Genomic DNA, 15,138 nt, shown 5'->3' on the forward strand with positions numbered 1-15,138 from the left:
CATCATCATCACCGACCAAGGCCTACAGGCTACAGTTCGAGTAGGATCTGTTAAAATCACTTTCTATCACCTTCGGCATTCAGCACATTCGAACATCGCTGTATCACCCTCAAGCCAACGAGATGGTAAAACGTTTTCACAGCACGCGCACAGATCGCCGCAGTGCAGGTCAGCCCAGCTGCTTATCGTACTATGCGCGCTGCGCAACACAGTCAAAGTAGCCATCGAACAAGCTTCAGCAGAGTTGGTATATGGCAGTATGGCACCACGTTCAGACTCCCATCAGGCGAGTACCTACTTTCACCCCGCTCAACCCGAACCCCGACCGCCCGAGTTGGTAGCTGCGAGACTCGGCGAGACGGGGTTTCATCGATTCCGCCAGACATTTTTATACTTATAAGATTATTTATATTTATAAGGGATAAGGTTTATCGATTCCGCCAGCATTGATTCTGCCAGTGCATGTAATCTAAAAACAACCTACCGATTTTATTTATTTAACTATGTATTATTTTATATATATTATATTAATTCACATTGCATTAGTTTTGCATCATCATATTATAACAATACCATTGTATAACTTAAAACTACATTTGACTAAGTTAATTTATATTTAAATTAATTATTGAATTATTTTGTAGATAGCTATATTATTATTATTGTAACATTTTATTTATTTAACTATATTTTATTATTATATATATATATATATATATATAAATTCACATTGCATTAGTTTTTCATCATCATATTGTAAACAATATATTTGACTAAATTAATTTATTTTAAAATTAATTATTTAATTATTTTTTTTAAGCATTTGCTAGGCTGAGGTAAAACTTGGAAGGTGGTGGAATCGATAAGTTGTTTTTAGACTACCTGAACTGGCGGAGTCGATACTGATGGAATCAATGCTACATTGGCGGAATCGATAAGTCCCCGGCTAGACAGCTCCAATACACCCCAGGGTACGAACCACGATACTCAGAGCACTACGTTCGTGCCCACCGACCTGAGCCGGGTCAGTCATGTTTTTGTTCGGATCGACGAGGTTAGGCACGTTATGAGGCCCATTTGTCGTACTCGAACGTATATTATAACGGTTCTTTTATTTTGTCCACAAACTGTTCTCCTTCTGTTCGGAGTTTCTACACGATAAGTTGCACGTGCTAAAGTACTTAGTGATGGACTGTTTATAAGAAAATGCTTAAATATATTATATAATTTATGGATAGGTAACATATTTTAATGCGGCGGTCGGGCACCTGTAGTATCGTACAATATACTAATCAGTCATTATACTTATTATCAGTTACTTATATGGTGTTAAGATACGTTAATCGTTAACGTATATTTAAGACATAACAACTTGTTTCTTTATAAACTCCAATCACCAATTTTATGTTAACATTTTAAATTTTAGTTTATAAATGCAAATACAATACACAGTAAACTATAGAATAGTAAAAAAAAAATTATTATTAATGAATAAAATACGTGGATATATCATGCATTTTATTATACATTGATTTATTCACTGTAGTCTCTCTAGTCTATGACAATGCCTTTTTGTCGTAGTCGACTAAGTACTTTTATTATTTCATTTCTGTTCTCAACAAGTTTTTATTGTTTCGCAAAGGTGAAGTTATTCTTCGTTATAACTCCAATTTTTTTTATAAAGTACTTTAAACAATCACCTCATATGTTTTTTATTATTTTATTTCCTATATACATTTTTATGTAAAAGGTATACTAATAAATCCAGGCATCCCGATTCGGTGTCGGTCTCTGCAGGTTGACAAGTGACAACTCTATCGTTTCAGTTATCATCATATATAACATTCCAATGCTAGCCTGTTAATAGAAACAGAGGCATAATATTAATGAGTTGATGAGGGGGATAGTCCACTCTCAAAACTTTAATTTTACTGCTAACGTTTTATATTTGGTGGGGTAGGAGTGGTAAGACGTAGATTACTGTATAAGGATTACAGATTTCGCTAAACACTTATAATCTCCTTCCCCCCAACCAAATTCCTAATTACGTCACATTTAATTAAAAGTGTGTGTGTTACAACTGTTCATAATATTAATACATAAAATTGACAACCGATGACTCTAGATTGGAAGTTTCACCATTGCATGAACCCATAAGGTCACAACTAACGCCTGGAACTTGATGCATTTATATCATTTTTTAATGACTCATAACCATGTCTAAAATGTATTTTAAAACCTACTAAATCACCGGGTACACATACCTGGAAGTATTACTATTTACTGGTAGCAGGGCTATTTCATCGCAAGATACACTGGCTTATAATATAAATGAACTAAACTGTATTTTAAATAAAACTAAAGATATCAACTAAAGTATAGTACCTATACAATAGTGAAAAAAAGATAATAGTACCATTCGCATTATTAGAGGTGTATAGGTAATTTAAATATTAGTTTTATACACTGTTTATAATTTTTTACGTATATATGAGATTTGCAATGTAAAACTAAACTCTGTTCAGCAACAGAACATGCTATGGTCCGATGAAAATCAGTTCTCAATGAAACTGATCTCGTTAGATTGTTGTGAGGAAACGTTGAATCGTCGAGTTCACTCGCTATATATATCTGAGAATAGCATCTAAATGGTATTCATCGAATAGGAAAAGCTTACAAACAATTTTAATTTTAAGAGTATTTTATTAAAATATTACCTCAAGATCTAATTCAAATTTAATTGTATACAATTTGGTAATATATTATTTATTATAGGTATTTAGGAAATTTGTTGAAAAAATGTGATTTTTATTTTGTACAGTTAATTTGTATCTTTCTTCTATAAACTTATAATTTTCACCATGGATAAATTCCAATCTTTCGTTTAACTCTTTTTGTATAAGTGATTACGTCTTCTACTAAGTCATCGGAATGATCCTTTATAAATATTTTTGCATTGTCAGTATTTGTCGGGAAACCTGCACAAAACAAAATATATAGGCTAGGTACATACGTATAAATAAAAAATATTTTAAATAGCTATGCACGTGAATACACGCACCGATTGTGTCTCGTAAAAAATGCACTACTAGACTACTCTGTAGATTTAATGCAGTTTTAGCATCCAACTTCTTAAGCATCTGCAAGTCTAACCAATAACCATGTATGTATGCTGTATCTGTCGGACTTTCATGAGTGGTATGCTTCAATGTGTATATTTTCCGAATACCTTTGGAACAGAAGTATTGGCGAATCAATCTTAAATTGGCTGGTAAGTGGAATGTGTGTGTGTTGATGAACAACATTGGTTGTTGAATGTTCATAAATGGCTCTGATTTTAATGGAAACATCCAACCGTCGATAATTATTGCAACACTATATTTAAACAAGTAATTTAGACTTATATTTGTGAAACTAAAATAACACTATACGTAATTAAGTGGAATATATAGGTGCATATAGTGCATAGTGCATATACCTACCTAAACCTAATTTTGAGTTATGTCTAAAATGTTTTAAATAAATTATAATTTAATTTACTTTATAATATTATGGTATAATATAGGTATTAGGATTTAAAAATGTTTATTGCTATAATATTGATCATTTTTATACTTCATAATTTGTTTGAGTTAGTTTAGTTACCAGTTTACCACTATAATTGTTTTGAGAAGTAAGAACTAATGAGAACTCAACTTATTAATAAATATTAATTTTTTAAGTATGACCCTGTTGGCCCAGCCGTTAGATATTTTCCACCCTAAGGCCCGTTTCATCTGGACATGTATTATACGCAACGTATTGTACGTGCCCGTTTTCAGTTTACATTATAGGTAGTTAAATTCATACGCGTCATACTGGCGAGGGAAACGCGCCATTGTCGGAGTAAAATGAATTATTTAACTTACAGCGAAAATTTTAATGTCGCTGTTCTTTGCCGATATGCATTTAATGTAACCACCTTCAAATTCATTAAAATTGTGTGCTTCCCTAAAGCAACGCATAACTTGCTTGGGTCCTAGCGACGGGCCCGTGTGTACCTATATACCTATATTATATATTATGACGATTATAAATTATTTTAATAATAATATAATAATAATATTCATAAATAAATAAAATTGAATGATGATTTTCTTTGTGTAGTAATGTATACTCATATAATAGGTATTTACTACAGTAGTAAGTAAAATAGATAGTATAAAATAATACACTTACTGATAACGATTGTCATAACATGCATTATACATGGCGGTTGCTCCACCAAATGAAAATCCAGATGTTATTATTTTGTTAACGTTAATCTTCCCCTAATTACACAAAAATGACAGTTAGATAATAAAAAATTATATACACACTTAAAATAAAAATAATTATTTAGGTATAAATTTGTGTTTATAAATGCATTATTCTGCACCTAGATAGCCAGATAGGTACTATAATAGTAGGCGTAACTAGGATTGAAAGGTTACAGGGACTAGAGTCTTAGAAAACCTAAGTACTAAATAATCTCCACATCCCCCGTTTTAGCGTCAAAATCAAAATTAATAATAAACCATACAACCAAAGTATGGCCTTGTAATCAAAAACAAAATGTTAATTATAGAATAAGTGTATATTGTATCAATAATTTTAGATAGATCACTAAAATTTATTTTGGATTTAATAGCGTTTTCATTATACCGCACTATTGCACCAAGGTGGCACTGGTATACTTCACTGATAATAATTGTCCTAGTGAGGGCTGGTGCAAGTGTAGATGAAATATAAAATCTATACTTATCACTGATATATAAAGATAATATAATATTTAATGGGTATTGTGGTACTTATCATGATAATGATCGTGCGATTATCATTACACTGGGTACAAAAAACTGGAGTAGTGCATTTAGGTGAAACATAAAAAAGTCCGCTCAGTGCACATTAATTTGCCGATGGAACATAAAAATATGCACTGGTGCAATCATTGCAATGTGGTGGAAAACGCTATAAATCTAATATTATAATTTTTCTCATACATGAAAATAAAATATTAATAACCCATAATATAGATGCGTTCGGGACTCAGTCCTGAAGCCTAAGCATACACATCAATACATTTTTTATTGAAATTAACTACTCGGAAAAACTAGTATCAACACAAATACACGATACAAACATGAATACTTTGTGTAATATTTGCCTATGAATTGATAAGCAATATTAAATTAATATTATTCAATATTCCACTTTCAGTCATATGTAAACCAATACCAATCTAATAATTTTTATTGTAATGTATCCATACAATACATTTCTTCTGCAAAAACTAGAACCAATACCAAAATAATTATATATGATATATTTACACTTGCAGGTACATCCACAATATCGATATAATATTCTATTAACTAATAGTTATACTTTTACATATATTTTTGGTTTGTAAGGATTTTGATTTTAATAACGATGAGGCCGAAAATTTGCTAAAAAGTAAAACTTTAAACTTTATAGGGGGTATAAATGCCAATACAGGGAGGCTGAGCCTTCTTAGCCTCCTCTTAGTTACGCTATGGGCATACATATAGCTTCTGCTGTTATAAATCTGTTAGATAGAAATGTACTGTGTGTACCATAGGTTAGCGATGGCGAGTAGGTACCCGTGGCCTAATAATAAAGTACTTACATTGAATTGATTCAGATCAAACGATGACTTGAGTACGTTCTTCACTGAACCGCCTGAATTTATGTCTAAAAATGTATCCAGAAGTTTGGTGCATTCTCTATGCCGAACTTTCAACTAAATTAACACATCGACGGGGTTGTTTTTACATTATTGAAATGCACTAGATTTAAATTTTATAATATAATATTACTTGGCTATTTTTTAGAAGATAATTATCCGTGTTGTAGGTTTTATGGAAATGTCGATGGTTGACCCACGTGGGATTGTCTTTCTCTGCGTTTTCAGGAGAATCATAGTAATACGTAATAGGTGATGATTTGTCTCTAACCCAAAATAAAATATAACAATGTTAAATACAATATGTTATAACAAGCAATTTTGAAAAAAATTAAAGATAATATATAAAAATATCGGTGCTCTTGACTTTTTATACTTAAAAAACTGTTAAATAAATCTCCACAAAAACCGAAGGATCTCACTTGTGAAGAATGTTATTGACGCTTGAGAGCGCTACTGGATATTAAATTGAATACCTATTTACCAATTTTTAGATTCTGAGCGGAGCGATGAATGGATTGATTTTATAATGATATTTGTTTTATATATATAGTTTTTTTTGTGTGACTGTGTACATGATAAGTTATTGAAATAGTGTTTAGATTTTCAAATTTAGTAGCTTTTCTGGTTGGAAAGTGAATCTAGTTGGTGCATTGGAGAGGTCAAATTTTTAAATTCCCAGTGGATTTCAAAAGCACCCGGAAAAACAAAAAAAAAAAAATTGAAGAAAAACCAGAATTTTCACGCAAAACCTATTTATATATTTTTTTAATAATAACAATTTAATTTATATATGTAGTATAATATATTCTAAACTGACAAATTGTCTCCACTCAGAATCGTTTTTCGTATAAAATGATATTATGTCATTGAATTCAAATTAAATACCATCAATTAGGTACAGTGACCCACTTGTACTTACTGTACAGCTGAACGACATCCACTTACCCGTTTTTTCATATTGCGTATGACTAAGTTATTTTTCATATAAACAATACGTTATTAAAATTATTATAACTAACCTGTGTTCAATGGCAGCGACTATAAATCCGTACGACGCTAAAGTGTTACAAAATTCCGAGCAAACGAATCTTGTCGCTGCATAACCGTGTGAAAATATCATAAAGGGATACGATTCCTCTTTATCCGATAATGGTGCATCACTAATGGTTGGTATGTAATAGGGTGCTGTAAAGTCAAAAGTAATAATATTATTTTAACATGATTTTTTGAAATAGTCAACAATAGTTGAACACCGGTGCATGTTTGACATTTATCTCAAAAACCACACTAGTAACATTATTGATATATAATTTGCTACTACAATTAAAATATTTGTACAACTTATCATCACTTGTTAAATCCATATTTTGTATTGCGAAACTGACAACTGCATTTTGATAAATCAGGACTAAAAACCTTTAAACTATATTTGTGCAATTAAAATAAATTCTTAATATCGGTAGTTAGAAGTGTTCTTGCACTTTGTTAATAATATTTATAGGTGACTGATGTGCATCCTACCTTGACGCACTAGAGCATTACCCTCGGCTTGTAATCCTTGGGAAACGCGTCACGCGTTTCGTTATACAAGAAGTGAAAATGTTCATAACATTTATACAAGACTTGTTCTATTGGAATGTCGCAATCGCTTAAATTATACCAATGTATATTATACAATGTATAACCATAACACTTTTCGCACCGGCAAACAGTAACGAAATGACGGTTTAGGTTAATTATGCTTAACCTTTGAGAAGTTGAGGAGCAGACTGCACACTGGATGCTGATGCCGAATAAACGGTAGCCGTTGGCAGTTATACCAACAGAGAATATATCGCGGTTTCAAGTACCTCTGGGCAGTGGTTGTTTAGACCACGGTATAAATACTAACATTTCGACCACGGTCTATGTTGTTTATGGTACATTCACGAGCGGATAACTGAAATATTTTCCGTCTTTTGTCAGTAAGTTTTTAAAAATATGGTTATTGCCATTTTTCCAACCTTTTACTCCGTGTTCATCTTGCCATTAATTTATCGATCAAACTATTTTCGTATAGTCTGTGAGTGCGTCTTAATATAGAATGGCGCGTAGATGTGAAGTGCGATGAAAGATATGAATTTTGTTATTAGTTATTACAAGCATCATCATTTCCAGCCAAGGGAGCAGGTCATGGTAAGATATTAAGATATTAAGATATGTTTAGCAATTATTTACAATATAGTTTTAAGGTTCTCTGTATTATACGCTTTAACTCTACCAATATTAAAATGAACTAGCTAGGATAAAAGTGATAAATAATTATTAGATTCTCTCTCTCTCTCTCTGTATGTGTGTGTGTGTGTGTGTGTGTGTGTGAATACATCGTGGTTATCCCCAAAACTACTTAACATAAGGTTTTTGTTTATGGCAGATCATTTTTCAAAGAAGGACTAAGGGGTACCAAAGCTATCTCCAATTCTTGTTCCTGGAAAACTGCGGTAAAATAGGAATTTATCAGTGGCGCTATGTTTTTAAATCTTTTTTTATATTTATATCTATGAAACTATGTCCTGTCATGTGGCTGTGTTTAAAGCAATGTTTTTAAATTTTTTTCGTATGAAATCACTCACTTTATTATAATATTAAAAGGTTAGATTATAATACAAGGGCCAGGTTCTAAGAATATTTTTATCAGAAAAAAAATCTAGCGATGAATAAATAGAAATATTATTTTATATATTTACAAGACAATATGGAACTGTTAGAATGTAACTGTATGGTAGATTTTTACAATTCGACAGTAGTTATTTACAGGAGGGCCTCGATATAATGTAATAATATATTACATGCATGAACAAGTTCAATTTGAAATTAGTGCTGTCGGTTAGGTTAGGTATATTTATCACTTTACATGTAAACGAATTTTAAAATACTTAATATTGAAGAACAAACATAATTCAACGACGTTATTATAAAAGAATCAATTGGTACCCCGGGCAGAGTCAGGTAATAATGGCATGGCATAAAAAAAAATGTTGGCCTACCTATTTTCTTCCCTAGACTTCCTCTAAATAGGTACTTAATCGACTGTATTAAATAATAATCTTGAGAATATTGCGTATTAGAGTATTACCTTATGTTACATATTACAATATACACGTACTTATCGTACGCCATGATACTTAGATACCTATACTTTGACAAATACGTAGTTAACGCATGTAAATAAATTGGATTTGACTGTAATATTTTGTAACTCATAATTATGAAACAAATTAGTGGTGAAATTTTTAAGAATACCATTAGCAATTGTACATTAGGTAGGCACCTACATGAAACATGAGAATACATCTTCAAATGGTAATCTATAGGTATATACACTAGTTGCTACTTATTAATAGTTTTTGGATTTTACATATCACGCATATCTACATCCGTCTTTATTGTATTTTTCTCGTATATTACACGAGTATATAAAATATTAATATCTATTACCTATGATTAATAACATTATAAATTATAATAGATAGAAATATATTATACAATAAATATACAATTTAGGAGAGGTATAATAGGCTTACCCAACTTTTTAACTATTCTTCGATTATATAATCCTAGCCGGCTCCTAAACCGTAGCAACATATTATTATATATGACTTGGTAATATACCCAGCGTTTGATTATCATTTGAGTAATAGATATCAAATTGACTTGTAGCATACACAGATTGTAAAAAAGTAATTATTAACGATTAAAAAAATTAAAAGAAATAGGTACCTACATGTAAGTTGATATTTCAATATAGTTATTAGTTATTATAATTATTTTAGTTTGAAATTAGTAAATTTTTATTTCATCATTTATTAGGTAATACAATTATAATTATAGACATTTAAATGTAAATAATTACCTTGGCCAATGAGTGGTGGAAAATATTTGAATATGAAATAAGGTAAACGAAGACAATTGGCAAATGCTTTTAAATACATTTCATTTGGAATCCACGGAACCCATTTATCGGAATATTTCTGTAATAAACAATAGAATAGTATGGATAAAACATAAGGTTTTGATTAATACAACTAATACAGTCATTTTTAAGCTGAAAAATATATTATATTTTTAGCTAAGATGACGTCGTAGCCTTGTTTGTTGATTTTGTTTTACCATTGCATAGCGTGGATAAGTTTGCGTTCGAGAGTCTATATTTTATTGTTTTTTATTTTTTGTATTCGTGTTATAGCGTTTTCCACTATACCACACTATTGTAACAAGATGGCTCTGATACAGTTCACTGATAATCGTTTTAATGCAGAGTGGTGCAATTAGTGTCGATGAAACATAAAATCTATACTTACCAGTTACCACTGATGTATAAAGATAATAAAATATTTAATGGGTATTGTGGTACTTATCATGCTAATGATACTTATCGTTGCACTGGGTTTCAAAAAACAGGCGTAGTGCATTTAGGTGAAACATAAAAAAGTTCACTCAGTGCTCATTAACTTGCGAAGGAACATAAAAATAAGCATTGGTGCAGTCAGTGCAGTGTGGTGGACAACACTGTTAATTGATTAACTAACAAATTTAAAGGTCAGAATATTATTTGTGTTTTCTGTTCATAGTTTTTATATTATATTTTAACTGTATAAAGCGAGATATAAAGTGTTTATATTGTTATACATTCCAATAAAAAAAAAAAAATATATATTTTTTTTTTAAACTAACGAAAGTAGGTTCGCAAAAATATATTGTCATCTTTAAATAGAGACTAAAAACACAAAATAGATTCTGTTTAATTTAGTAAATTATAAGTTTGCAAGGCAATATTGTATGTCTGTATGTGGGCATTTCTCTTAACATGATTGTTTTAGTTATAAAATTAATGTAGGTAAAATCAGTAGTTATTTTTGTAATTCACACAGTGGTACCTATACAGTAAAAAAATTGACAACATTTGAAATGTGTACATACTGTTTAAAATTAAAAAAATCGATTAAATAAGTTTCCTTATGCGAATAGTAGGTATATTTGAATTGCTTGGTTTGATAATAGCTCAATAAATTATAAATATTGTTCAAGCATTAGTGTAGAACCCACAGACCTCAGATTAGGTTGACTGAAACGTAATAAATTTTTATTCATTGCACAACTGTTATAGAAACAACATAATTATTTTGTCACGTCCATTTATGATATTTAGGATACGCCTTAATAATATTAGCTTTACGTCAATAATAACTGAATCACAATAATCTATACACAAAACTATGTAATATCGGAATGTTAAATATGAAGTTAAATAATAAATTACAAGTATTGAAAGTATAAAATGTCTAAAACGTAGAAATTTAACAATAACAAAATTAGATTTTTTAATTTAAATTCAAACTGTGTTAGTAAGTCAAGTTACCTACATGTATTTAATTCATCTAAAGTTGATTATCTAATTAAATGATAGCGTGAAGTTGATAATTGTTAGTAACTAATAAGATACAGTATACCTATTCATTAAAAATTATAATAATAATTGTGTTTAGTTTTAACTAGTATCTAGTTCAGTAGTTCAATAGTTCAATTGAACATGTTTGTACTTTGTAGTATAATAGATACCTATTAAATAAACTGACATTGAATTTAAATACATAGATATTAAATATTGATTGGTTTGATTTTCATGATTAGATTGGATGGATACATTTTATTGATATCAAATAATAATTGTATGCAATATTTACTTTTATTATGATATATTTCAAAATAGTGCTTTTTAATCTCGTTTATTAAATGTACATCAGGCATTCGGCACGCAGCATACCAAATTCAAAGTCCTATATAAGTTCTAACACATTTTAATAACATATTATTTTTTGCATGAAATTAGGAATTAAGTAAGTATGTTTAATGTATCGCATATTATTCGTTTAATGTTTAATAAACACTAAACATTGTTTATATACTGATTAAAGTATATCAAAAGATGACCGAGATACCTTTGAGCTTTGACACTGATTTAGGTACTATAATTACAGATAGTTTAATATGATTAAACGAAGCCCCCATTAAGTATGTCAATGGACTGTCTAATTTATGTTGCAGTAAAAGTGAATAAAAAACACTGTTATATTTAATAAATATTTAATGATGTTATTGTTATATAAATATAATGTGAAATGTATGTTAGGTATATTATATTATAGTAATATGGTATTTAAAAGAAATTAAAAATGTATACTTACATCCAATTGATCAGATGGAATATTAGTCGGGTAAAATACCCTTGCAAAACATCCTTCTTTGGAATATTCTGTCATCAATTCCATACATCCTGTTGCATGTGGACCTAGAACAGTGTAAGTTATGTCATAGTTAATATAATATGATAAATAAATTTACAATCGTATATTTTATCATTTATCAATAATTACTACCTCCCTCCATAAAAAAAATTAATACACACATTCTTTTTTCCAAAAATGAATTAAATGTATATTACTTTTAATAATACTATGGTAACCAGTGGTTTTGCTGTTTCAATTATTTACAAATAAAATTATCGAAACTAATTAAACACAACCCTATAATTAAATTTAAAAAAATAATTATCTTTTATAGAAAACTTTAGGTCAAAACTATTTGCAGATACATTAAGACTTTTAAAAATTACTAGGCAAACATGAAAATTAATTAAGGATATGACCGATAAAAATGCGTCAAAATTAATTCAACTCATAGAAACCTAAGCAATTTATCTATTTCTGAAATTATTTTAAAAACTATTTTGATACATTTTATGCACTTAATAATATTTTTTCACTAATTTAGGGAAAAACAGAAATTAATAATGTTCGTTGAATATAATGTAATTACCAATGTATATATATATTTGTTTGTGTAAATTTTTTTATGCAAATTGCAAATTGACGATAATGGTTTACGGAAGCATAAGAACTCGTCAAACCAGATATTGTATCGGGTTTATTTATTATTGACCTTGGTTACTAAAGGTAAGAAATGCGATCAGTAAACTATTTTTGCTTTAAAAAAAGAATGCACTTATGAAGTTACCATACAGTGCGTGTATCATTTGAAAGCTATTAAATGTTTAAAATAAATGTGTTTATAACAGATATACATTGTAAGCCAATTGTAGCTATTATTATAGGCTAAGTATATGAAAAAGTAAAAACAACCCGTATACTAATGGGTTTAATATTTTCATTTATCGGGCTGTATTATAATAACACTCAGTATTTCATTTGCATTTGGAAAAATGTTGGAAAAATCATGGAATTTCCTATTTTTAAGCTTAAATTTTAATTTGTACAAAAGATGAGAGTTTTGTGATAAAAAAAATAAAATAATGTGATGATTAAATATTTTAAACGTTCGACTAAAACTAGCTTACTCCATGCATATAGATAGATAACAATATACTAAATGTACATACATGAAACAAAGGATTACATTTTTTTTAATCTACTGCCTGATGTAAAAATAATGTTTTAAATATAAAATATGTAAGTATAGTATTACACAATGCATTATATAAGTATAATGTTATATGCCTACTCATTGTAGTAGTGTTTACGATTGAAACACGTTCAACAGTGCGGAAAATATATACACGGAAATAAAAAAACTTTAAAATTTTGTATTAAATTTACATTGCCATAATATAAACTAAGATTTAAATTATATTAATATTGAATTTAGTGAGGTATCAAGGTTGTTTTTAGAATGGATAAAAAATGTCAATTTTAAATAATGAAAATAGTGGAAGTGCTTAAGTATGACTTTTTTGTAACTTTTATGAGATTAGGTGATTTAAGAATACCAACAAGAGAGGGGAAAATTTGATAAATTAACTAAAACAAAATATAATTGTTTTTTGTACACGTAATAATTAAGTAGTTACTTAAGCTAAAAATGTAAGAAGAAATATTGTTGAATCGTGAAGTTGATGAGTTTATAACTTATGAAGTATTTTATAGTTAATTGGATGAGTATATCTTGTGAATAACTATTTTCGTACCATTTTTTCCCATATTATTTATTTGTATTTCGTATACGATATCTTAAGCATCATGTGTTTCATTATGTTGTATGTTTTATTTATTCCACTAGCTAAGTAGTATCATTGATACTACCTATTTCTGGGGTGCATTTATTCATTTTGAACTAGGGTTTATAGTTATACTTATCTGTTAATAATTACTCGACGTTAAAAAATAAATAAAACCAGCTTTACAAATTCAAAAGTTTTTTCCAACTTTTAGAAATATACAAGATGAATTAATAAATTATATTACCTATTAAAAGAAAATATTATGTTTATTAAATGTTTTTTCAATTTCAATTGTTTATACTTTATACATTATGAATTAATGATATCGGTGTCAAAGCGGAAAATATATTGAATATATAAATTAGTATAATTACATTGAATAAATATTTAAAAATTAATTCATTACATATAAATTTAAAATTAACATAGTTTATATATTTTATGAATCAATCATAAAAGTATAAAATTGTAAACATTAGAAATTTGAACGATTGTTTTTTACGATTCCGCAACAAAATATTATAAGTATTTTATTACTCTGTGAGTATCTAAATAAAACTTACAATGACCCACAGTGATTATTTTTGTCATAATCCAGTGGTTTAATTCAAACCAACATAATAATAATTATCCTAGTGATTGGAAATACATAGCTCATTTGAAATAATTTTCCAACTAATGATTGTATCTATGTTATTAGAAATAAAACATAAATTATAGTAAAAAAATCACACCTGTAGGATAAGGTATGTGAAGCTTTTTTGACTGTTCCTTGTCCATGCTAACGAATTCACGTGACTTTAAACACTACGATTTATTTTTAAACCACTGTAGGATTAGCGAGTATTTGCACGTATGTAGTTGAACGTCAACGAAATCGGCGACTGAGCGGTTTTCCTATACGTTTCACAAAACATAATCCAATGTGAAATTTTAGTGGGGATATGTATAGTGGTAAGCGGTTAGTTAGAATATTGCAGGTATAATGGTATATATATATATATATATATATATGTATATTTTTGTAAGTATCTACTACGTAGGTACACTATAGTGATAATATATTTTTTTTAACTAATAACGATTTATCAATATAGTTCATAAGGCTTTACATTTTTATGATAAATTATAATAAAAGTGCAGGTAAGTAATTTATAATGTAAGCAAACATTATGCGACCTGCTGGCTGCTACTGGTTTTTGTTAATAATAATAAATAATAATAATATCAATTTTTTACTAATATTGAGTTAAAACGAGTATCATAAATCGATAAAAATTAAATAAATAATTTTTGTTCAGAAGCATTTTTACCATGACAGTTGTAACTCAAAATCCGTGAAGGTGGATCATACGTT

At 28.8% G+C, this 15,138-nt stretch overlaps 1 protein-coding gene across 1 annotated transcript; it reads right to left on the reverse strand.

The window, feature by feature from the left end:
* Positions 1–2,683: 2,683 nt before the first annotated feature.
* On the reverse strand, positions 2,684–14,667 carry LOC107166415 (platelet-activating factor acetylhydrolase-like). Its single transcript, XM_015515072.2, has 9 exons — positions 14,516–14,667; positions 11,953–12,056; positions 9,621–9,738; positions 6,748–6,913; positions 5,859–5,991; positions 5,669–5,782; positions 4,219–4,310; positions 3,062–3,375; positions 2,684–2,978 (listed from the first exon to the last, which is right to left on the reverse strand). The coding sequence occupies exons 1-9, from the start codon at positions 14,559–14,561 to the stop codon at positions 2,857–2,859; spliced, it is 1,209 nt and encodes a 402-aa protein (XP_015370558.2). The 5' UTR covers positions 14,562–14,667; the 3' UTR covers positions 2,684–2,856.
* Positions 14,668–15,138: the final 471 nt, after the last annotated feature.

The sequence above is a fragment of the Diuraphis noxia genome, unplaced genomic scaffold (assembly GCF_037042655.1).
Source record: "Diuraphis noxia isolate RWA-SAM2 unplaced genomic scaffold, SU_Dnox_SAM2 contig0005, whole genome shotgun sequence".
Taxonomy (NCBI): domain Eukaryota; kingdom Metazoa; phylum Arthropoda; class Insecta; order Hemiptera; family Aphididae; genus Diuraphis; species Diuraphis noxia.